We start from the raw sequence: 24,242 nt of genomic DNA, 5'->3' as shown, positions 1-24,242 counted from the left end.
TGCAACTGTTGTGTATGAGCAAGCGGCCAAGGGCTCCTGGATGCATCACTGCTTCAGCGACTACGCTTTCGGAAAGAACATAGAATAGTAGAGGACCAAGCATGCAGGACATGGTGATCATTAGAAATTCATGAATGACGCTCATCGACATCTAATTTCACGCAGCGACAACACAAGCTTATGCAGATCAAACTTATTTTGGAAGACCGGTTTGAATTTTTGCATGACAACATACAATGTGGCAGATGATTCCTCTTATTTTTCTTCTATATACATACATGCATGTCTACCTTTCTTCCAGTATGTCCGTATCCAGTGAGACTGCTATTGTCTTTTTGTTACACAATACTGTGCCAACCATGTATCAATAAGTGTGCAGTGTACTACTCTATGTGTTCTCTAGAACGACTCTAAGATTATGATGTTAATTTATTGAGCACAACTGACAATATTGTGTAACTGCATTTATTTGTATATATATTGAATAACATGATCTATATTGTTTCTCACATCCACTTAGGTACAAGGTCAAACCGTTTACATTTACAAAACTATAGTACATTTCATGCACGAGTGCACAACTACTGGGTATCTGATTTATTGGGATGTGTGGTGATGGCTTGCCTCGTGTCATAAACTTTGTTGGTTTGAGGGCTATTCATGTCTACTTTTTTGCGTTCATTCATAACATAGGAAACAAAACGGCGCGGCAAAGCGCGCGTATACTTCTAGTAATAACTAAACACGGTAATAAACTTGACGCATAGGGAGTTAGCGCTACCCGAGGAGTAATTTAACATAATACAGATGGGGCAGTGCTGATGGTGCTGGTCCAAACTAGAGTCGTGTGCGGCTTCCCCCGGGGAAACTCGGGTCTCAGTTGCTGTACACTGTGCTCATCCGACCGTGGCCTGAGACGAGATACGCGTGGCTACTATTAGGGTGTCGGCACGTCGGGAGGTCTTGCTGGACTTGTTTTACCATTGTCGAAATGTCTTGTGAACCGGGATTCCGAGCTTGATCGGGTTGTCCTGGGAGGAGGATTTTCTTCCGTTGATCGTGAGAGCTTGTCGTGGGCTAAGTTGGGACACCCCTGCAGGGTTTAAACTTTTGAGAATCGTGCCTGCGGTTATGTGGCAGATGAGAATTTTTAATATCCGGTTGTAGAGAACTTGATACCAGATCCGAATTAAAATACACCAACCGCGTGTGTAACCGTGACCGTCTATTTTCGAGTGAGTTTGAGAAGAGAACACGGCGGGTTTATGCTTGAACGTAAGTAGTTCAGGATCACTTCTTGATCATTACTAGTTTGCGATCGTTTGCGTAGTATCTTATCTTATTCTTGTACCCGTAAGTTAGCCACCATACAATGCTTAGTTGCTTGCTGCAACCTCACCACCTATCCATTCCATACCCATTAAGCCTTGCTAGTCTTGATACACATGGTTATGCGATTGATGAGTCCTCGTGGCTTACAGATTACTACAATGACAGTTGCAGGTGCAGGTAATGCGATGATCTGACGTGAGCGCGATGTTTGCTTGCTTTGGAGTTCTTCTTCTGCTTCTTCTTCTTTGATCAGGGGATAGATTCCTGGTCGGCAGCCTGGGCTAGCAGGGTGGGTGTCGTTTGAGTTTTTGTTTGTGTTTTCATCCGTAGTCGGATGTTGCACTCATGTATGATGTTTGATGTATTCATGTGGCATTTGTATGCCTTTGTATGTATCCACATCTATTATGTAATGGCACGATGTAATGATATCCACCTTGCAAAAGCGTCTTCAATATGCGGCTCTATCCTTGGCGGGACCTTCGAGTTCCTCTCGGATAGTATCGCATATTGGGCGTGACAGTGTGGATGTCGGAGTGGCGGCTTCGGTTTTGGTTGTAGGTTGTTGGTTTCGGGTTGCTCCGGTGACGGAGCCGTCGGCTCGTCCGATGCGCGGCCTCAGGGTTGACGTGTATGTTGCTGCTGCCCTGTTATAGGTGTTTTGTAACGGTTTTCGTTCGGTTTTTCGTTAATTAGCCGGGCAATTCTGTTACACCTTTTTAATGAATAAAGGAGGAGATGGTTGTATTTTTTTAATAAAAATACATAACCTTTTTTTCTTTTCCTATTACAACTAGCAAATAACTTGATCGACCAGCTTGAGAGATTGCGGCGAACCAATTTGTGGTTGGATGGTCAGGAGGACAATGGTATCCCCAGCTCACCAGGGTTAAAGTCCTCGACTTAACATCGGTGTTTTCATTTTTCTGAATTTATTTCAGGCCTTTCAACGACGTGCGTTCAGTGGGATGAGATGTTCGCGTCGACTACGAAAGCGTATGTGACGACTTCGTCAATGTTCCAAGTGCTCATAGGGTTCGGGAGTGCTTTGTACTGTGCTAAAAACACACACTTCTTTTCATAAATTATATAAAAAAGCACAGCTTTTTTCTTTTCTTTTCCTACTACTCCGAGCACACAAGTCGACCGACCGTGTGGGGCTGTGGCGGCCAGCTTGAGAGATCGCCATCGCGTTAAGCCCGTTCCGACTCAGACAGCGTGGCGTGTCCCACTCCGTCATCCTCCTCTTGTGAGTCCCCAACGCGGCGAAGTATCTCTCCGCTCACCGGGCCCCGGCCGCAATCTCTAGTCTAGTCTCTCCAACGCGACAACTTCCAACTGCCCCCAAATTTCTTCACCTCGAAGCAATTACCCCCAACCCCTGACCCCGATCCCCTCCTCCTCCCTTCCCCCCCTCCGGCCACCGCGCCCCGATGGCGGCCAACGTCATGCTGGCGATCCACGAGAAGAAGGCCACGGTCGTCGACCTCTATCGCCCGCTCCGCCAGTACATCGCCTCCGCCTACTCGGAGCGCGACGCGGCCACCGCCGACGACGACCTCTGCGCCGTGCGCGACCTCCGCGCCGCGGCCGTCGAGAGCCCCTCCCTCCCGGACTCCTCCTCCCTCGAGCAGCGCTGCGCCGCGCTCCTGGCCTACGCCCGCGCGCTCGCCCTCGTCGAAGCCCGCTTCCCCATCTCCCCCGACCGCGCCCACGTCCACTCCCTCTCTTTCACCTGGCACGACGCCTTCAAGACCAACAAGAAGGTCAGCCTGCCCTCCGTCCACCTCGAGAAGGCCGCCGTGCTCTTCAACCTCGGCGCCGTCTACTCGCAGATCGCGCTCGCCGCCGATCGCACCACAGACGTGGGGATCAGGACCGCCTGTGGCGCCTTCCAGAGCGCCGCGGGGGCCTTTGCCTGGCTCAGGGAGAGTGGGGTCGCTGCCAAGGCCGTCGCCGCGGGGGCCACCACCGTCGACTTGACGCCCGACTGCGCGGCGATGCTGGAGAAACTCATGCTCGCGCAGGCTCAGGAGTGCTTCTTGGAGAAGGTCATAGCTGGTGGGAAGCCGCCCGCGCTATGCTCCAAGGTGGCGCGCCAGGTCTGTGCCTACTGTTCTATGACCTTGTGATTATCTCAGGGTATTGATGAGTCTAATTAAAACTAATAGGCAGCTTGGGTTGTTACCTTCTGCACTCGTTCATACAAACACACTATAATTAGCAGCCATAAGTGAATTTGAACACTATGATATGATGTAGTTTGGGGAATTTGTCTAGTCAAGTGTTGACAGTTATTGAGTTTTACTATGCTGAACACCATGTTAGTGCAGTATGTTTATCCTGATATTATGACGAACGTGATAACTCATGCCCTGATTAAGTTATTTGGTTTAAAACACATTTTGAAGACAATAATGTATGATTGACTTCCCAGCTTTCCTTTGTCTCATATTTGCAGTAGAGATTTCATCCCAGCTTTCCTTTGTCTCATATTTTTTCTTAATCTAGTCCTGCTAGATTTGCTTGTTTTGGCAGAATTTGCATGTTGATGCTTTACAGTTAGCTCAACTTCATGATACCACATTTCTTCGCTTTTCTGTTGCTTTGATTTCAGATGTGCCATCTGCCTTGTTGTGCTTTCAGGTGGGCGTATTCTACGAAGAAGCTTATGCAGCTCTCTGTGCACCTCCTCTTAGTCAGCACTTTGACAGGACATGGGTTTCTCATGTCCAGCTCAAGGCAGCTCAATTCTATGCTGATGCTTGCTATAGGTTCTCATTGGATCTTCATCAGCAAGAAGAAATTGCTCAGGAAATTGCGCGCCTAAAAATTGGAATGAACGCCTTGGCTGATGCCAAGAAGGCAGCTAAGGGAGTTGCTGCGCCACTTCTGGATTCTGTTAATAAGCTGGAGAGTAACATGAAAACCAACTTGGAGAGGGCCATGAAGGAGAACAATAGTGTTTATCTGATGCGGGTTCCAGAGGCGGGTACTTTGGGAGCTCTGCCTGCAGCTTCCCTTGTAAAATCTACTTCTTTGGCTGAAGTTCTAGATGCTAGCAATGAGAGGCTTTTTTCATCACTTGTGCCTGATGGCAGCATGAAGGCCCTTTCTAAGTACACAGAGATGGTAGATGATATCATTCGGACCCAGGCAGAGAAACTTCAGCAATCTAGTGAGATCACTAGAGTTAGGCTGAAGGAAATGGACTTGCCTGATTCTATTCTATCATTGGAAGGTAATGTCAGCATACCTGCAGATCTGAAGGAAGATGTTGAGGCTGTGCAGATAAGCGGTGGCCCCGCTGGCTTGGAAGCTGAGTTGCAGCAGCTTAGAGATTTGAATAGGGTCAATCAGGAGTTGCTTGTTCAGACTGAAGAGATGCTGCAGAAGGAGGCAAGTGAAGATGCTCAATTCCGGACGCAATTCGGAAGTCGTTGGACTAGGCCTCAATCAAGCACCCTAACAAAGAACATTCAAGACCGATTGAATCTTTTTGTTGGTAATCTTAAAAAAGCAGCTGCAAGTGATGCTTTGATCGAACGAGATGTGAAGGAGAGCTACCCCTTGATGTCTATTCTTGACAGAAGACCGGTAAGAGTTTAACACTATATCGAACTAAAATTATTCTTAAGATTTTGAAACTTTCTTGATCTACTTCGCAATGAACTGCACCCTATTATTCGTCACTATCGAGTTCTTCACCTCTTAGTTAGTTAAAACTTAAAAGATGATTTTATATGTCTGCAGATAGAGTCTGCACTACCAAGTATTTCAAGGCCTATCATGTCCTTGGATGGGAATGAAGATGCTATCGTTGGAGCCCTTAAACAAAGCTTGGTAATGCACCTATTTTTGTTAGCTGGCGAACATGTAGCAGGCTTGACTTGTTTCTTTAAGCTTGGTAAAACTAATTGATGTGTCGACACAGAGGCAACTGGAATCTCTTGGTGCACAAAGGGCAGGCCTTGAAGACCATCTCAAGGAAATGAAGAGAAAGGTACAGCCCTTTCCTGTTGTGAGGCTTATTTTGATCTCCACATTCATAACCATCAAGCCTGAGCTCTAGAATGCCACCCTAGTAATCCTCTGCTGCTGTATTTTGTTTGCTAACCGTCTTGCAAATACTATAGTAGCGAACATTGGGGGCCTGATCTTGGTGATGACCTGCAAAATTATTAATTTTCATGTGAATATTCTAGCTGTCATCTACAGTAGTCGCAAGAATCCTTATGCAATCCTTCTTCAAGTTGAATTCTAATTGTTCCATGTATGCTACATACATGTGAAACATTCATGTTTTACATTTGCACCTAGTATTTTAGGCAATTTAAGAAGCTAGCGCCTTAAGTGCACCTTTCACTTGTTACTGCCCTGATGGAGTCTGGTAATTGAATCAATCGCAAGCAATTTTCCAGTTATCATCGTGGTGGGCGAGTCGTGCTTATGTATGAGATGTTATGTTCATGGGAGTGCTATGCTAATACTAATTTGTGATAACCATTAATGAGAACCTTGCTTTTAGTTTGCTACTCATGCTGGAACAATTCATTTTCTGCTTTGCACTCTTATTAACTTCCACCTCAACCTGTCGAGATTTCAGGGAGGTGTTATGACTTCGCTTTTCAAATTTGGTGGTCCTTGCATAACTGAATTTGATGTTGGCAAAAATAGTAGTATACATATGTAACATGTCTGTGATGTTTTCTACAACTCTACATTGATTTTGTGTACTGAGATTTGGGGCATTCATTCATTTTATGCTAGGATGATATACTCCCTAAGTTGATGGCTGGTGTTGGAGCACATGATGATCTTTTTAGGAAGGAGATTGCGAAGTACGATCCTATCTGTGCTGAAATTGCTGATAACATTGTAGCACAGGAACAATTATTGTTGCAAATACAGGTAAAGCCCCAATTCCTGATAAAGACTTGTTTTAGCCTGGGACAAATTTTGTTCTGGTAGTTTGGTGCAGACATTCTTTCTGTTAATATTTTGTACTTAGATATATCCCATTGATAATGTGTGTTTATATTAAGAGAAGGTGTAGAAGCATTAACGATTTGCATCCCATATTTAGAAGCATCAATGATTTGCAATCAATATTGGCAAAGAAAGCAAGACCCTAAAAATTATTTCAAACAATTGACAATGCTACATTTGACGTTCTTTCTTCTTGTGTCTAACACTAGTGTTTGGATCCTCCCACAGGAACAAAATGCGCAATTTGCTGCTGTATTCAATCTAGATGATTACAAAGGTAACCCTTCAAATTTCTTCATCAATGGATGGTAGATATCCAGCACTTGTGACTTTAGAAGTGGCTTGATACAATCTTGAATGTACTTAGTGTTGTACGGTTGTACCAGCAAATGATTTGGGAATGATTTCTCCATTTATATTCCTTGTACAATTGGATTGGATAGCTATTGTTTCGGTCATATCTGTGACAGTTTCAGCATGTTTTAATCTTAGTTATTCGTACCTTTATGTTCTCCCTTTGACCACTTATATGTACTTAAAGTGGCTGGCTAGGTATTTGCTTGCATGCACATTTTCCCCTTCCGTGCATCATTGTTAGTGAAGTTCCTTCAATGGATACCACTTTTGTTTACTCCTATCTTAAGTTCAAGTACGAGCTTTGTTGACACTTCTATGCAGCTTCGAAATGATATCCCAGTCCGAGTTCTTTATGTGCAGTATTTATGTGTGCTTTTTTTTTTGTGCTTATAGGCCTGTAATACAAGATGCTTTTCAATCAACCAATTACTGTCCTGATTTGTGGAACATAACTTTTCAGTTGCTCGTGAGAGATGTTACAAGCAAATTGCTGCAGCTGTTGCTAAATACCAGGCAATTAAGAAGAACATGAATGACGGCCTAAATTTTTACGTGTCTTTACAGGTTTGTGTGACTGCATTTTTTTCCTCCAATGATAATATAAATGGTGATGACTCCTGTTGGTAGAACTACTGATGATGATACTTTTGATCCTTGGCAGGATGCAACCGGCAAGATACAACAGCAGTGCGGTGACTTCATAATGACGCGGAACATCCAATGCCGTGAAATGATCGAGGACGTGCAAAGAAAGTTAGCAGGTTTCAACTTGTCATCTTCCAGCCACAACACTAACACGCCAAGGAGCTCTTCCGTTCCACCGGATCAGCACAGTCCATCACCGCCGCCACATGATGCTCATGCTCAGTCCTCGTACGGTGCTCCACCTGGGGGTGACCCGAGGCCAGTTTACTCCCAACCAGAATCAAGGCCTCCGTACTCACAGCCATACCCCAACTATGGTGGGCCACCGCAGCAACCTCCATATGGCGCAGCACACCCTGGTCAGTACCAGCAGCACCCGCAGCAGCATCAGCCACCTCCTGGCCATGACTATGGCCAACCGGCGTATCCCAGGTGGCGCGGGCCGTACTACAGTGGGCAGCAGCCACAGCCGCAGCAACCGGTAAATTTGACAAATTTGACCTATAGACGAAATCAAATCACAGAATGAACTGTTCGTGAAACTATTTCACGCGGCTGACCCGTGGCGCTTAGCTCTCAGACGCTGCACTAGTGCAACGTCTGGGAGCTAGGCGCTGCACTAGTGCAACGTCTAGGAGCTAGGCGCTACATTGTATAGTGTGGCGCCTAGCTCTCAGGCGCTGCACACTGACTTAGTAATTTTCTGATCACACGGGTGCGACGCTGGCCTTGTAGCGCCTATCTGTGAGGCGTTGCACAGTGTAGTGTGGCGCCTTCGTGTCGGGCGTCACACAAAAAGGTCAGCCGCGTGAAATAGTTTCACGGATAGTTCATTCTGTGATTTGATTTTGTCTATAGGTCAAATTTATCAAATTTGCTGCAATAACCAGGGCCGTATCCACAAGCACCGTACAGTGCCCCAGGCGCGTACCCTCCTCATCACCAGAGCAACTACTACAGGCCTCAATGAAAGACCATCTTGGTCTGGAGGAACGATTTGTTCTCTTAATTTTTCTCGCGGATATGTGTCCTTGTGGATTCCATTCTTGTGTATACTGGCATAGTGGTTACGAGTTCCGGTGGAGTAATGTCAATTATGCTCGGGTTGGTTAGGCGGTAGCCTGTATGATATGTACGTGTAATAATGCAATTGGCGTGCCATTGCCTGGCTTCAGTATTGGATTATAGAAATGAGGAACGATTATTTTTTCTCAGTCTCCGCTTGGATGCTTTGTTTAATCAACCTGGCGAGGGGAACTGAAACGTCAGGTGACTTTGGTACACTGCGTATCTAAAGTGAGTAACCTTCCAGCCTTTCTATTTTGTTTAGAGAGAACCAATGCATATCTCGTATTCTCGTTAGGTACAACCCCTCGTACTTCCTCTGTTTCTTTTTACTCCATTTGATCAAAGTCAAACTACACAAAATTTGACCAAATTTATATAAAAAAATATGAACATCAACAATACTAGAACTATATTAGTATGAAAATACATTTCATGGTGCATCTGATAATATTGATTTCGTATGGTGAATGTTTATATTTTTTAATATGAAGTTAGTCAAACTCTACAAAGCTTGACTTTGACCAAACCTTATATGCGGACTAAAAAAACGAAGAGAGTATATACTACCTACATTCATGCATGCATTGATCGACGAATATTATTCTGCATGAACGGATATGAAGTTTTAATGTACTCCCTCCCTCCGTTCCATAACGTAGTTTTGCGTATAGAATTTTTGAAAAGTCGTGCTTTGCAAACTTTGACCAAATTTATAAAAAAATATACAATACAAAAAATATAAAATATGAAACTACATCTTATGATGAATCTAATGATATGTGTCTGACATTCTAGATGCAAATATTTCTCCATAAACTTGATCAAAGTTTGTGAAATTTGACTTTAAAAAAAAATCTATATGCACTACATTAGAGCAACTCCAATGAGGCGACTCAAACGAATGCTGGTTTTGTCCGTTTTTTGTCCGGTCGGGTCGCCCGTCCGCCTGTCTGTATCCGCTTTTTTGTTTGGGTCGGCCGGTGAGCCCAACGGAAGCGAGACACATTTTGTGCATATCCGCGTCGCATTCAGTCAAACACCTGGTGGGCGAGCTCCCGCGCGACCTCACCCTACGCCCGCGAGCTCCCCTCCGCCGCCTCGCCCGCGAGGTCCCGGCTGCAGCTCGCCGGGCTCGTCGCACGCGCCCCACCCCCGCCCCGCAGCTCGCCGCGCCCGCGAGGTCGCCTCCGCCGACGCCCGTGCTCCGGTCGCGCGCTCGCACCAGCACATGCTTGCAAGCAGCCGGCCCCCGCGTAGACATCACACGCAGAGCACGAGCAACTTCATGTCAAGAGGCTCCGTGCACAGCTTGATGCCAGCATCCAATGATTGTCTGACTAGCATCCGACGAGTATCTGACTAGCATCCGACGAGCTCCCAACCAACAGCCGTGCAGCCTCGCCCCGCGCCCCGCCCTGCAGCTCCTGCACCGCCGCGCCCGTGCCTCGTCGAATGCGCCTCGCCGGGGCTGCAGCAGCTCTCGCCCCGGCCGCGCACCGCACGCCACCCGCGCTGCGTGCCCCTCCCCGCAGCTCCGGCCCCGCATCTCCCGCACCGCCGCGCCCGCGCCTCGTCGCATGCGCCTCGCCGGGGCTGCAGCAGCTCTCGCCCCGGCCGCGCACCGCACGCCACCCGCGCTGCGTGCCCCTCTCCGCAGCTCCGGCCCCGCAGCTCCCGCACCGCCGCGCCCGTGCCCCGTTGCATGCGCCTCGCCGGGGCTGCAGCAGCTCTCACCCCGGCCACGCACCGCACGCCACCCGCGCTGCGTGCCCCTCCCCGCAGCTCTGGCCCCGTGCCACTCGTGCCCGAGCTCTGCCCGCCGCAGCTCGCCGGGGCTACAGTAGCTCTCGCCCCGACAGCGCACCGCACGCCACCCGCGTTGTACGCCAGTAGCAGCTCGCGCTTCCCCCACCCCCGCGCTGCCATGTGAAGGAAATATGCCCTACAGGTAATAATAAAGTTATTATTTATTTCTTTATATCATGATAAATGTTTATTATTCATGCTAGAATTGTATTAATCGGAAACATAATACATGTGTGAATACATAGACAAACAGAGTGTCACTAGTATGCCTCTACTTGACTAGCTCGTTGATCAAAGATGGTTGTGTTTCCTAGCCATAGACATGAGTTGTCATTTGATTAACGGGATCACATCATTAGGAGAATGATGTGATTGACTTGACCCATTCCGTTAGCTTAGCACTCGATCGTTTAGTATGTTGCTATTGCTTTCTTCATGACTTATACATGTTCCTATGACTATGAGATTATGCAACTCCCGTTTACCGGAGGAACACTTTGTGTGCTACCAAACGTCACAACGTAACTGGGTGATTATAAAGGTGCTCTACAGGTGTCTCCAAAGGTACTTGTTGGGTTGGCGTATTTCGAGATTAGGATTTGTCACTTCGATTGTCGGAGAGGTATCTCTGGGCCCACTCAATAATACACATCACTATAAGCCTTGCAAGCATTGTGACTAATGAGTTAGTTGCGGGATGATGTATCACGGAACGAGTAAAGAGACTTGCCGGTAACGAGATTGAACTAGGTATTGAGATACCGACGATCGAATCTCGGGCAAGTAACATACCGATGACAAAGGGAACAACGTATGTTGTTATGCGGTCTGACCGATAAAGATCTTCGTAGAATATGTAGGAACCAATATGAGCATCCAGGTTCCGCTATTGGTTATTGACCGGAGAGGTGTCTCGGTCATGTCTACATAGTTCTCGAACCTGTAGGGTCCGCACGCTTAACGTTACGATGACAGTTATATTATGAGTTTATATGTTTTGATGTACCGAAGGTTGTTCGGAGTCCCGGATGTGATCACGACATGACGAGGAGTCTCGAAATGGTCGAGACATAAAGATTGATATATATTGGAAGCCTATGTTTGGACATCGGAAGTGTTCCGGGTGAAATCGGGATTTTTCCGGAGTACCGGGAGGTTACCGGAACCCCCCGGTAACTTAATGGGCCTTAGTGGGCCTAGGTGGAAGAGAGGAGAGGAGGCCAGGCCAGGGCCGCGCGCCCCTCCCCCCCAGTCCGAATAGGACAAGGAGAAGGGGGCGGCGCCCCCCCTTCCTTCCTCCCCTCCACCTTTTCCCCCTTCCTCTCCTAGTCCAACATGGAAAGGGGGGAAGTCCTACTCCCGGTAGGAGTAGGACTCCTCCTAGGCGCGCCTCTCCTCCTTGGCCGGCGGCCTCCCCCTTGCTCCTTTATATACGGGGGCAGGGGGGCACCTCTCGACACACAATTGATCAACGATCTTTTAGCCGTGTGCGGTGCCCCCCTCCACCATATTACACCTCGATAATATCGTAGCGGTGCTTAGGCGAAGCCCTGCGTCGGTAGAACATCATCATCGTCACCACGCCGTCGTGCTGACGAAACTCTCCCTCAACACTCGGCTGGATCGGAGTTCGAGGGACGTCATCGAGCTGAACGTGTGCTGAACTCGGAGGTGCCGTGCGTTCGGTACTTGATCGGTCGGATCGTGAAGACGTACGACTACATCAACCGCGTTGTGTTAACGCTTCCGCTTTCGGTCTACGAGGGTACGTGGACAACACTCTCCCCTCTCGTTGCTATGCATCACCATGATCTTGCGTGTGCGTAGGTATTTTTTTTGAAATTACTACGTTCCCCAACAGTGGCATCCGAGCCAGGTTTTATGCGTTGATGTTATGCACGAGTAGAACACAAGTGAGTTGTGGGCGATATAAGTCATACTGCTTACCAGCATGTCATACTTTGGTTCGCGGTATTGTGAGATAAAGCGGTCCGGACCGACATTACGCGTACGCTTACGCGAGACTGGTTTCACCGTTGCGAGCACTCATTGCTTAAAGGTGACTGGCGGGTGTCTGTCTCTCTCACTTTAGTTGAACCGAGTGTGGCTACGCCCGGTCCTTGCGAAGGTTAAAACAACACCAACTTGACAAACTATTGTTGTGGTTTTGATGCGTAGGTAAGAACGGTTCTTGCTAAGCCCGTAGCAGCCACGTAAAACTTGCAACAACAAAGTAGAGGACGTCTAACTTGTTTTGCAGGGCATGTTGTGATGTGATATGGTCAAGACATGATGCTATATTTTATTGTATGAGATGATCATGTTTTGTAACCGAGTTATCGGCAACTGGCAGGAGCCATATGATTGTCGCTTTATTGTATGCAATGCAATCGCCATGTAATTGTTTTACTTTATTACTAAGCGGTAGCGATAGTCGTTAAAGCAAAAGTTGGCGAGACGACAACGATGCTACGATGGAGATCAAGGTGCCGCGCCGGTGATGATGGTGATCATGACGGTACTTCGGAGATGGAGATCACAAGCACAAGATGATGATGGCCATATCATATCACTTATATTGATTGCATGTGATGTTTACTTTTATGAATCTTATCTTGCTTTGATTGACGGTAGCATTATAAGATGATCTCTCACTAAAATTTCAAGATAAAAGTGTTCTCCCTGAGTATGCACCGTTGCGAAAGTTCTTCGTGCTGAGACACCACGTGATGATCGGGTGTGATAGGCTCTACGTTCAAATACAACGGGTGCAAAACAGTTGCACACGCGGAATACTCAGGTTAAACTTGACGAGCATAGCATATGCAGATATGGCCTCGGAACACAGAGACCGAAAGGTCGAGCGTGAATCATATAGTAGATATGATCAACATAGTGATGTTCACCATTGAAACTACTCCATCTCACGTGATGATCGGACATGGTTTAGTTGATTTGGATCACGTAATCACTTAGATGATTAGAGGGATGTCTATCTAAGTGGGAGTTCTTAAAGTAATATGATTAATTGAACTTGAATTTTGTTGGGGAACGTAGCAGAAATTTAAAATTTTCTACGTATCACCAAGATCAATCTATGGAGTCATCTAGCAACGAGAGAGAGGGGAGTGCATCTACATACCCTTGTAGATCGCGCGCGGAAGCGTTCAAGAGAACGGGGTTGATGGAGTCGTACTCGTCGTGATCCAAATCACCGATGATCCTAGAGCCGAACGGACGGCACCTCCGCGTTCAACACACGTACGGAGCGGGGACGTCTCCTCCTTCTTGATCCAGCAAGGGGGGAGGAGAAGTTGATGGAGATCCAGCAGCACGACTTGGTGGTGGAAGTAGCGGGATCCCGGCAGGGCTTCGCCAAGCGCAAGCGGGGAGGAAGAGGTGTCACGGGAAGGAGGGAGGCGCCAGGGCTTTTGGGGTGCTGCTCCCATGCGCCTCCCCACTATATATAGGGGTGGAGGGGGCTGGTTTCTTGCCCTCCAAGTCCATTGGGGCGTTGGCAAAGGTGGGAAAAAGAAATCCCATCATTTCCCTTCCCCACCGATTGTTATCCCCTTTTTTAGGGATCTTAATCTTATCGATATGATCTTATTCCTTCTAAGGTGGGATCTTGGTGCGCCTTGGCCAGGAGTGTGGGGCCTTGCCCCCACTACCCACGTTCATGTGGGTCCCCCATGCAGGTGGGCCCCACTTCAGAACCTTCTAGAACCTTCCCGGTACAATACCGAAAAATCCCGAACATTTTCCGGTGGCCAAATTAGGACTTCCCATATATAAATCTTTACCTCCGGACCATTCCGCAACTCCTCGTGACGTCCGGGATCTCATCCGGGACTCCGAACAACTTTCCGTTAACCGCATACTAATATCTCTACAACTCTAGTGTCACTGAACCTTAAGTGTGTAGACCCTACGGGTTCGGGAGACATGCAGACATGACCGAGACGACTCTCCGGTCAATAACCAACAGCGGGATCTGGATACCCATGTTGGCTCCCACATGTTCCACGATGATCTCATCGGATGAACCACGATGTCGAGGATTCAATCAATCCCGTATACAATTCCCTTTGTCAATCGGTACGTTACTTGCCCGAGATTCGATCGTCGGTATCCCAATACCTTGTTCAATCTCGTTACCGGCAAGTCACTTTACTCGTACCGTAACGCATGATCCCGTGGCTAACTCCTTAGTCACACTGAGCTCATTATGATGATGCATTACCGAGTGGGCCCAGAGATACCTCTCCGTCATACGGAGTGACAAATCCCAGTCTCGATTCGTGCCAACCCAACAGACACTTTCGGAGAGACCTGTAGTGCACCTTTATAGCCACCCAGTTACGTTGTGACGTTTGGTACACCCAAAGCATTCCTACGGTATCCGGGAGTTGCACAATCTCATGGCCTAAGGAAATGATACTTGACATTAGAAAAGCTCTAGCAAACGAACTACACGATCTTGTGCTATGCTTAGGATTGGGTCTTGTCCATCACATCATTCTCCTAATGATGTGATCCCGTTATCAATGACATCCAATGTCCATGGTCAGGAAACCATAACCATCTATTGATCAACGAGCTAGTCAACTAGAGGCTTACTAGGGACATGTTGTGGTCTATGTATTCACACATGTATTACGGTTTCCAGTTAATACAATTATAGCATGAACAACAGACAATTATCATGAACAAGGAAATAAAATAATAACCATTTTATTATTGCCTCTAGGGCATATTTCCAACAGTCTCCCACTTGCACTAGAGTCAATAATCTAGTTCACATCACCATGTGATTAACACTCAAAGTTCACATCGCCATGTGACTAATACCCAAGAGTTTACTAGAGTCAATAATCTAGTTCACATCACCATGTGATTAACACTCAATGAGTTCTAGGGTTTGATCATGTTATGCTTACGAGAGAGGTTTTAGTCAATGGGTCTGCAACATTCAGATCCGTGTGTGCTTTACAAATCTCTATGTCATCTTGTAGATGCAGCTACCACGCGCTACTTGGAGCTATTCCAAATAACTGCTCTACTATACGAATCCGGTTCACTACTCAGAGTCATCCGGATTAGTGTCAAAGTTTGCATCGACGTAACCCTTTATGACGAACCCCCTTTCCACCTCCATAATCGAGAAAATTCCTTAGTCCACTAGATACTAAGGATAAGTTCGACCGCTGTCATGTGATCCCTTCCTGGATCACTATTGTACCCCTTGACTAACTCATGGCAAGGCACACTTCAGGTGCGGTACACAACATAGCATATTGTAGAGCCTACGTCTAAAGCATAGGGGACGACCTTCGTCCTTTCTCTTTCTTCTGCCGTGGTCAGGTCTTGAGTCTTACTCAATACTCACACCTTGTAACACAACCAAGAACTCCTTCTTTGCTGATCTATTTTGAACTCCTTCAAAATCTTGTCACGGTATGTATTCATTTGAAAGTACTATTAAGCATTTTTGATCTATCCTTATAGATCTTGATGCTCAATGTTCAAGTAGCTTAATCCGGGTTTTCCATTAAAAACACTTTTCAAATAACCCTGGATGCTTTCCAGAAATTCTACATCATTTGTGATCAACAATATGTTAACAACATATACTCATCAAAAATTCTATAGTGCTCCCACTCACTTCTTTGGAAATACAAGTTTCTCATGAACCTTGTATAAACCCAAAATCTTTGATCATCTCATCAAAGCGTTCATTCCAACTCCGAGATGCTTACTCCAATCCTTAGAAGGATTGCTGGAGCTTTGCATACTTGTTAGCATCTTTCAGGATTGACAAAACCTTCTGGTTGTATCACATACAACCTTTCCTCAAGAAAATCGTCGAGGAAACAATGTTTTGACACCCTATCTGCAAGATTTCATAAATAATGCAGTAACTGCTAATATAATTCCAACAGACTCTTAGCATCGCTACGAGTGAGAAAGTTTCATCGCAGTCAACTCCTTGAACTTGCCGGAAAACATCTTAACGACAAGTCGAGCTTTCTTAATGGTGACACTTACCATCATTGTTTGTCTTCCCTTTAAAATCCATCTGTACCCAACAGCCTTACGACCATCAAGTAGTTCTTTCAAAGTCTATACTTTGTTTTCATACATGGATCCTCTCGGATTTTATGGCCTCAAGCCATTCGTCGGAATTCGGGCCCACCATCGCTTCTCCATAGCTCGTAGGTTCATTGTTGTCTAGCAACATGACTTCCAAGACAGGATTACGTACCACTCTGAAGTAGTACGCATCCTTGTCGTCCTATGAGGTTTGGTAGTGACTTGATCTGAAGTTTCATGATCACTATCATAAGCTTCCACTTCAATTGGTGTAGGTGCCACAGGAACAACTTCCTGTGCCCTGCTACACATTAGTTGAAGTGACGGTTCAATGACCTCATCAAGTCTCCACCATCCTCCCACTCAATTCTTTCGAGAGAAACTTTTCCTCGAGAAAGGACCCGTTTCTAGAAACAATCACTTTTGCTTCCAGATCTGAAATAGGAGGTATACCCAACTGTTTTGGGTATTCTGTGAAGATGCATTTATCCGCTTTGGGTTCGAGCTTATCAACCTGAAACTTTTTCACATAAGCGTCGCAGCCCCAAACTTTTAAGAGACGACAACTTAGGTTTCTCTAAACCATAGTTCATACGGTGTCGTCTCAACGGAATTGCGTGGTGCCCTATTTAAAGTGAATGCGGTTGTCTCTAATGCCTAACCCATAAACGATAGTTGTAATTCGATAAGAGACATCATGGTATGCACCATATCCAATAGGGTGCAGTTATGATGTTCGGACACACCATCACAATATGGTGTTCCAGGCGGTATTAGTCGTGAAACAATTTCCACAATTTCTTAATTGTGTGCCAAACTCGTAACTCAGATATTCATCTCTATGATCATATCACAGACATTTTATCCTCTTGTCACGACGATCTTCAACTTCACTCTGAAATTACTTGAACCTTTCAATAATTCAGACTTGTGTTTCATCAAGTAAATATTCTCAGCATCTACTCAAATCATCTGTGAAGTAAGAACATAACGATATCCACTGCGTGCCTCAGCACTCATTGGACTGCACACATCAAATGTATTACTTCCAACAAGTTGCTCTCTTGTTCCATCTTACTGAAAACGAGGCCTTTCAGTCATCTTGCCCATGTGGTATGATTTGCATGTCTCAAGTGATTCAAAATCAAGTGAGTCCAAATGATCCATCTGTATGGACTTTCTTCATGTATATATACTAATAGACATGGTTCGCATGTCTCAATCTTTTCAAAAATGAGTGAGTCCAAAGATCCATCAACATGGAGCTTCTTCATGCGTTTTATACCAATATGACTCAAGTGGCAGTGCCACAAGTATGTGGTACTATCATTACTATCTTATATCTTTTGGCATGAACATGTGTATCACTACGATCGAGATTCAATAAACCATTCATTTTAGGTGCAAGACCATTGAAGGTATTATTCAAATAGACAGAGTAACCATTATTCTTCTTTAATGAATAACCGTATTGCGATAAACATAATCCAATCATGTTTATGCTCAACGCAAACACCAAATAACAATTATTCAGGTTTAACCCCAATCTCGATGGTAGAGGGAGCATGCGATGCTTGATCACATCAACCTTGGAAACACTTCCAACACATATCGTCATCTCACCTTTAGCTAGTCTCCGTTTATTCCGCAGCTTTTATTTCGAGTTACTAACACTTAGCAACCGAACCGGTATCTAATACCCTGGTGCTACTAGGAGTACTAGTAAAGTACACATTAATATAATGTATAAACAATATACTTCTGTCGACCTTGCCAGCCTTCTCATCTACGAAGTATCTAGGGTAGTTCTGCTTCAGTGACCGTTCCCCTCATTTCAGAAGCACTTAGTCTCGGGTTTGGGTTCAACCTTGGGTTTCTTCACTAGAGCAGCATCTGATTTGCCGTTTCATGAAGTATCCCTTCTTGCCCTTGCCCTTCTAGAAACTAGTGGTTTTACTAACCATCAACAATTGATGCTCCTACTTGATTTCTACTTTCGCGGTGTCAAACATCGCGAGTTGCTCAAGGATCATCATGTCTATCCCTGATATGTTATAGTTCATCACGAAGCTCTAATAGCTTGGTGGCAGTGACTATGGAGAACCATCACTATCTCATCTGGAAGATTAACTCCCACTCGATTCAAGCGATTGTAGTACTCAGACAATCTGAGCACATGCTCAACGATTGAGCTTTTCTCCCTTAGTTTGCAGGCTTAAGAAACTTGTCAGAGGTCTCATACCTCTTGACGTGGGCACTAGTCTGAAATCCCAATTTCAGTCTTTGGAACATCTCATATGTTCTGCGACGTTTTAAAACCGTCTTTGGTGCCACAATTTTAAACCGTTCAACATTACGCACTGAACTATCACGTAGTCATCAAAACATGTATGTCAGATGTTCGCAACATCCACAAACGACGCTCGAGGTTCAGCACACCGAGCGGTGCATTAAGGACATAAGCCTTCTGTGCAGCAATGAGGACAATCCTCAGTTTACGGACCCAGTCCGCATAATTGCTACTATCAACTTTCAACTAAATTTTCTCTAGGAACATATCTTAGTAGAACTAAAGCGTAAGCTACGACATTATTTGCAAAGACCTTTTGACTATGTTCATGATAATTCAGTTCATCTGATTATTTAATGAACTCCCACTTAGATAGACATCCCTCTAGTCATCTAAGTGATACATGATCCGAATCGACTAGGCTGTGTCCGATCATCACGTGAGACGGACTAGTCATCATCGGTGAACATCTCCATGTTGATCGTATCTACTATACGACTCATGTTCGACCTTTCGGTCTCTTGTGTTCCGAGGCCATGTCTGTACATGCTAGGCTCGTCAATTCAACCTAAGTGTTTTGCTTGTGTTCCGAGGCCATGTCTGTACATGCTAGGCTCTTCAACACCCGTTGTATGCGAACGTTAGAATCTATCACACCCGATCATCACGTGGTGCTTCGAAACAACGAACCTTCGCAACGGTGCACAGTTAGGGGGAACACATCTCTTGAAATTTTAGTGAGGGATCATCTTATTTATGCTACCGTCGTTCTAAGCAAATAAGATGTAAACATGACAAACATCACATGCAAATCATAAAGTGACATGATATGGCCAATATCATCTTGCGCCTTTTGATCTCCATCTTCGAGGCGCGGCATGATCACCTTCGTCACCGGCATGACACCATGATCTCCATCATCATGATCTCCATCATCGTGTCTTCATGAAGTTGTCTCGCCAACTATTACTTCTACTACTATGGCTAACGGTTAGCAATAAAGTAAAGTAATTACATGGCGTTTTTCATTGACACGCAGGTCATACAATAAATTAAGACAACTCCTATGGCTCCTGCCGGTTGTCATACTCATCGACATGCAAGTCGTGATTCCTATTATAAGAACATGATCAATCTCATACATCACATATATCATTCATCACATCCTTTTGGCCATATCACATCACATAGCATACCCTGCAAAAACAAGTTAAACGTTCTCTAATTGTTGTTGCATGTTTTACGTGGCTGCTATGGGTTTCTAGCAAGAACGTTTCTTACCTACGCAAAAGACACAACGGTGATATGCCAATTGCTATTTACCCTTCATAAGGACCCTTTTCATCGAATCCGATCCGACTAAAGTGGGAGAGACAGACACCCGCTAGCCACCTTATGCATCAAGTGCATGTCAGTCGGTGGAACCTGTCTCACGTAAGAGTACGTGTAAGGTCGGTCCCGGCCGCTTCATCCCACAATGCCGCCGAATCAAGATAAGACTAGTAACGGTAAGCAAATTGAACAAATCGTCGCCCACAACTACTTTGTGTTCTACTCGTGCATAGAATCTACGCATAAACCTGGCTCATGATGCCACTGTTGGGGAAAGTAGCAGAAATTTAAAATTTACTACGTATCACCAAGATCAATCTATGGAGTCATCTAGAAACGAGAGAGAGGGGAGTGCATCTACATACCCTTGTAGATCGCGCGCGGAAGCGTTCAAGAGAACGGGGTTGATGGAGTCGTACTCGTCGTGATCCAAATCACCGATGATCCTAGAGCCGAACGGACGGCACCTCCGCGTTGAACACACGTACGGAGCGGGGACGTCTCCTCCTTCTTGATCCAGCAAGGGGGGAGGAGAAGTTGATGGAGATCCAGCAGCATGACGGCGTGGTGGTGGAAGTAGCGGGATCCCGGCAGGGCTTCGCCAAGCGCAAGCGGGGAGGAAGAGGTGTCACGGGAGGGAGGGAGGCGCCAGGGCTTTTGGGGTGCTGCTCCCATGCGCCTCCCCACTATATATAGGGGTGGAGGGGGCTGGTTTCTTGCCCTCCAAGTCCATTGGGGCGTTGGCAAAGGTGGGGAAAAGAAATCCCATCATTTCCCTTCCCCACCGATTGTTATCCCCCTTTTTTTGGGATCTTGATCTTATCCCTTCGGGATATGATCTTATTCCTTCTAAGGTGGGATCTTGGTGCGCCTTGACCAGGGGTGTGGGGCCTTGCCCCCACTACCCACGTTCATGTGGGTCCCCCCATGCAGGTGGGCCCCACTTCGGAACCTTCTAGAACCTTCCCGGTACAATACCGAAAAATCCCGAACATTTTCCGGTGGCCAAATTAGGACTTCCCATATATAAATCTTTACCTCCGGACCATTCTGCAACTCCTCGTGACGTCCGGGATCTCATCCGGGACTCCGAACAACTTTCGGTTAGCCGCATACTAATATCTCTACAACTCTAGCGTCACCGAACCTTAAGTGTGTAGACCCTACGGGTTCGGGAGACATGCAGACATGACCGAGACGACTCTCCGGTCAATAACCAACAGCGGGATCTGGATACCCATGTTGGCTCCCACATGTTCCACAATGATCTCATCGGATGAACCACGATGTCGAGGATTCAATCAATCCCGTATACAATTCCCTTTGTCAATCGGTACGTTACTTGCCCGAGATTCGATCGTCGGTATCCCAATACCTTGTTCAATCTCGTTACCGGCAAGTCACTTTACTCGTACCGTAACGCATGATCCCGTGGCTAACTCCTTAGTCACATTGAGCTCATTATGATGATGCATTACCGAGTGGGCCCAGAGATACCTCTCCGTCATACGGAGTGACAAATCCCAGTCTCGATTCGTGCCAACCCAACAGACACTTTCGGAGATACCTGTAGTGCACCTTTATAGCCACCCAGTTACGTTGTGACGTTTGGTACACCCAAAGCATTCCTACGGTATCCGGGAGTTGCACAATCTCATGGTCTAACGAAATGATACTTGACATTAGAAAAGCTCTAGCAAACGAACTACACGATCTTGTGCTATGCTTAGGATTGGGTCTTGTCCATCACATCATTCTCCTAATGATGTGATCCCGTTATCAATGACATCCAATGTCCATGGTCAGGAAACCATAACCATCTATTGATCAACGAGCTAGTCAACTAGAGGCTTACTAGGGACATGTTGTGGTCTATATATTCACACATGTATTACGGTTTCCAGTTAATACAATTATAGCATGAACAACAGACAATTATCATGAACAAGGAAATACAATAATAACCATTTTATTATTGCCTCTAGGGCATATTTCCAACAAATTTATCATGAACTTAGTACCTGATAGTATCTTGCTTGTCTATGTTAATTGTAGATAAATGTCCCGTGCTGTTGTTCCATTAAATTTTAATGTGTTCCTTGAGAAAGCAAAGTTGAAAGATGATGGTAGCAATTACACGGACTGGGTCCGTAACTTGAGGATTATCCTCATTGCTGCACAGAAGAATTACGTCCTGGAAGCACCGCTGGGTGCCAGGCCTGCTGCAAGAGCAACGCCAGAAGTTATGAACGCCTGGCAGAGCAAAGGTGATGACTACTCGATAGTTCAGTGTGCCATGCTTTACGGCTTAGAACCGGGTCTTCAACGACGTTTTGAACGTCATGGAGCATATGAGATGTTCCAGGAGTTGAAGTTAATATTTCAAGCAAATGCCCGGATTGAGAGATATGAAGTCTCCAATAAGTTCTACAGCTGCAAGATGGAAGAGAATAGTTCTGTCAGTGAGCATATACTCAAAATGTCTGGGTATAATAATCACTTGATTCAACTGGGAGTTAATCTTCCGGATGATAGCGTCATTGACAGAATTCTTCAATCACTGCCACCAAGCTACAAGAGCTTCGTGATGAACTATAACATGCAAGGGATGAATAAGACAATTCCCGAGCTCTTCGCAATGCTAAAGGCAGCGGAGGTAGAAATCAAAAAGGAGCATCAAGTGTTGATGGTCAATATGACCACTAGTTTCAAGAAAAAGGGCAAAGGGAAGAAGAAGGGGAACTTCAAGAAGAATAGCAAGCAAGTTGCTGTTCAGGAGAAGAAACCCAAGTCTGGACCTAAGCCTGAAACTGAGTGCTTCTACTGCAAGCAGACTGGTCACTGGAAGCGGAACTGCCCCAAGTATTTGGCAGATAAGAAGGATGGCAAGGTTAACAAAGGTATATGTGATATACATGTTATTGATGTGTACCTTAGTAATGCTCGCAGTAGCACCTGGGTATTTGATACTGGTTCTGTTGCTAATATTTGCAACTCGAAACAGGGGCTACGGATTAAGCGAAGATTGGCTAAGGACGAGGTGACGATGCGCGTGGGAAATGGTTCCAAAGTCGATGTGATCGCCGTCGGCACGCTACCTCTACATCTACCTTCGGGATTAGTATTAGACCTAAATAATTGTTATTTGGTGCCAGCGTTGAGCAAGAACATTATATCTGGATCTTGTTTGATGCGAGACGGTTATTCATTTAAATCAGAGAATAATGGTTGTTCTATTTATATGAATAATATCTTTTATGGTCATGCACCCTTGAAGAGTGGTCTATTTTTAATGAATCTCGATAGTAGTGACACACATATTCATAATGTTGAAGCCAAAAGATGCAGAGTTGATAATGACAGTGCAACCTATTTGTGGCACTGCCGTTTAGGTCATATCGGTGTAAAGCGCATGAAGAAACTCCATACTGATGGACTTTTGGAATCACTTGATTATGAATCACTTGGTACTTGCGAACCGTGCCTCATGGGCAAGATGACTAAAACACCGCTCTCCGGAACTATGGAGAGAGCAACAGATTTATTGGAAATCATACATACAGATGTATGTGGTCCGATGAATATTGAGGCTCGTGGCGGATATCGTTATTTTCTCACCTTCACAGATGATTTGAGCAGATATGGGTATATCTACTTAATGAAACATAAGTCTGAAACATTTGAAAAGTTCAAAGAATTTCAGAGTGAAGTTGAAAATCATCGTAACAAGAAAATAAATTTTCTACGATCTGATCGTGGAGGAGAATATTTGAGTTATGAGTTTGGTCTTCATTTGAAACAATGCGGAATAGTTTCGCAACTCACGCCACCCGGAACACCACAGCATAATGGTGTGTCCGAACATCGTAATCGTACTTTACTAGATATGGTGCGATCTATGATGTCTCTTACTGATTTACCGCTATTGTTTTGGGGTTATGCTTTAGAGACGGCTGCATTCACTCTAAATAGGGCACCATCAAAATCCGTTGAAACGACACCTTATGAACTATGGTTTGGCAAGAAACCAAAGTTGTCGTATCTTAAAGTTTGGGGTTGCGATGCTTATGTGAAGAAACTTCAACCTGATAAGCTCGAACCTAAATCGGAGAAATGTGTCTTCACAGGATACCCAAAGGAGACTGTTGGGTACACCTTCTATCACATATCCGAAGGCAAGACATTCGTTGCTAAGAATGGATCCTTTCTAGAGAAGGAGTTTCTCTCGAAAGAAGTGAGTGGGAGGAAAGTAGAACTTGATGAGGTAACTGTACCTGCTCCCTTATTGGAAAGTAGATCATCACAGAAACCAGTTTCTGCGACATCTACG

The 24,242-nt window shown here is 45.6% G+C and overlaps 1 protein-coding gene across 1 annotated transcript; it reads left to right on the top strand.

Annotated features, from left to right (window-relative positions):
* Positions 1-2,599: 2,599 nt before the first annotated feature.
* On the top strand, positions 2,600-8,537 carry LOC109755363 (vacuolar-sorting protein BRO1). The gene is made up of 8 exons (XM_045233967.2): positions 2,600-3,434; positions 3,979-4,929; positions 5,086-5,175; positions 5,267-5,335; positions 6,103-6,243; positions 6,550-6,598; positions 7,139-7,242; positions 7,340-8,537. Exons 1-8 carry the CDS (start codon positions 2,766-2,768, stop codon positions 7,850-7,852), a joined length of 2,586 nt encoding a protein of 861 aa, XP_045089902.1. The 5' UTR covers positions 2,600-2,765; the 3' UTR covers positions 7,853-8,537.
* The last annotated feature ends 15,705 nt before the right edge of the window (positions 8,538-24,242 follow it).

Source organism: Aegilops tauschii, chromosome 1, assembly GCF_002575655.3.
Source record: "Aegilops tauschii subsp. strangulata cultivar AL8/78 chromosome 1, Aet v6.0, whole genome shotgun sequence".
NCBI lineage: Eukaryota > Viridiplantae > Streptophyta > Magnoliopsida > Poales > Poaceae > Aegilops > Aegilops tauschii.
This window is presented reverse-complemented; position numbering and strand designations above follow the sequence as displayed.

What these genes read in the sequence shown, in the direction of transcription:
- LOC109755363 (XM_045233967.2), top strand. Translation starts at nt 2,766, where the DNA reads ATGGCGGCCAACGTCATGCTGGCGATCCACGAGAAGAAGGCCACGGTC. An exon ending in GCTCCAAGGTGGCGCGCCAG is followed by an intron (nt 3,435 to 3,978) that starts GTCTGTGCCTAC and finishes TTGTGCTTTCAG; the next exon opens with GTGGGCGTATTCTACGAAGA. An exon ending in CTATTCTTGACAGAAGACCG is followed by an intron (nt 4,930 to 5,085) that starts GTAAGAGTTTAA and finishes ATATGTCTGCAG; the next exon opens with ATAGAGTCTGCACTACCAAG.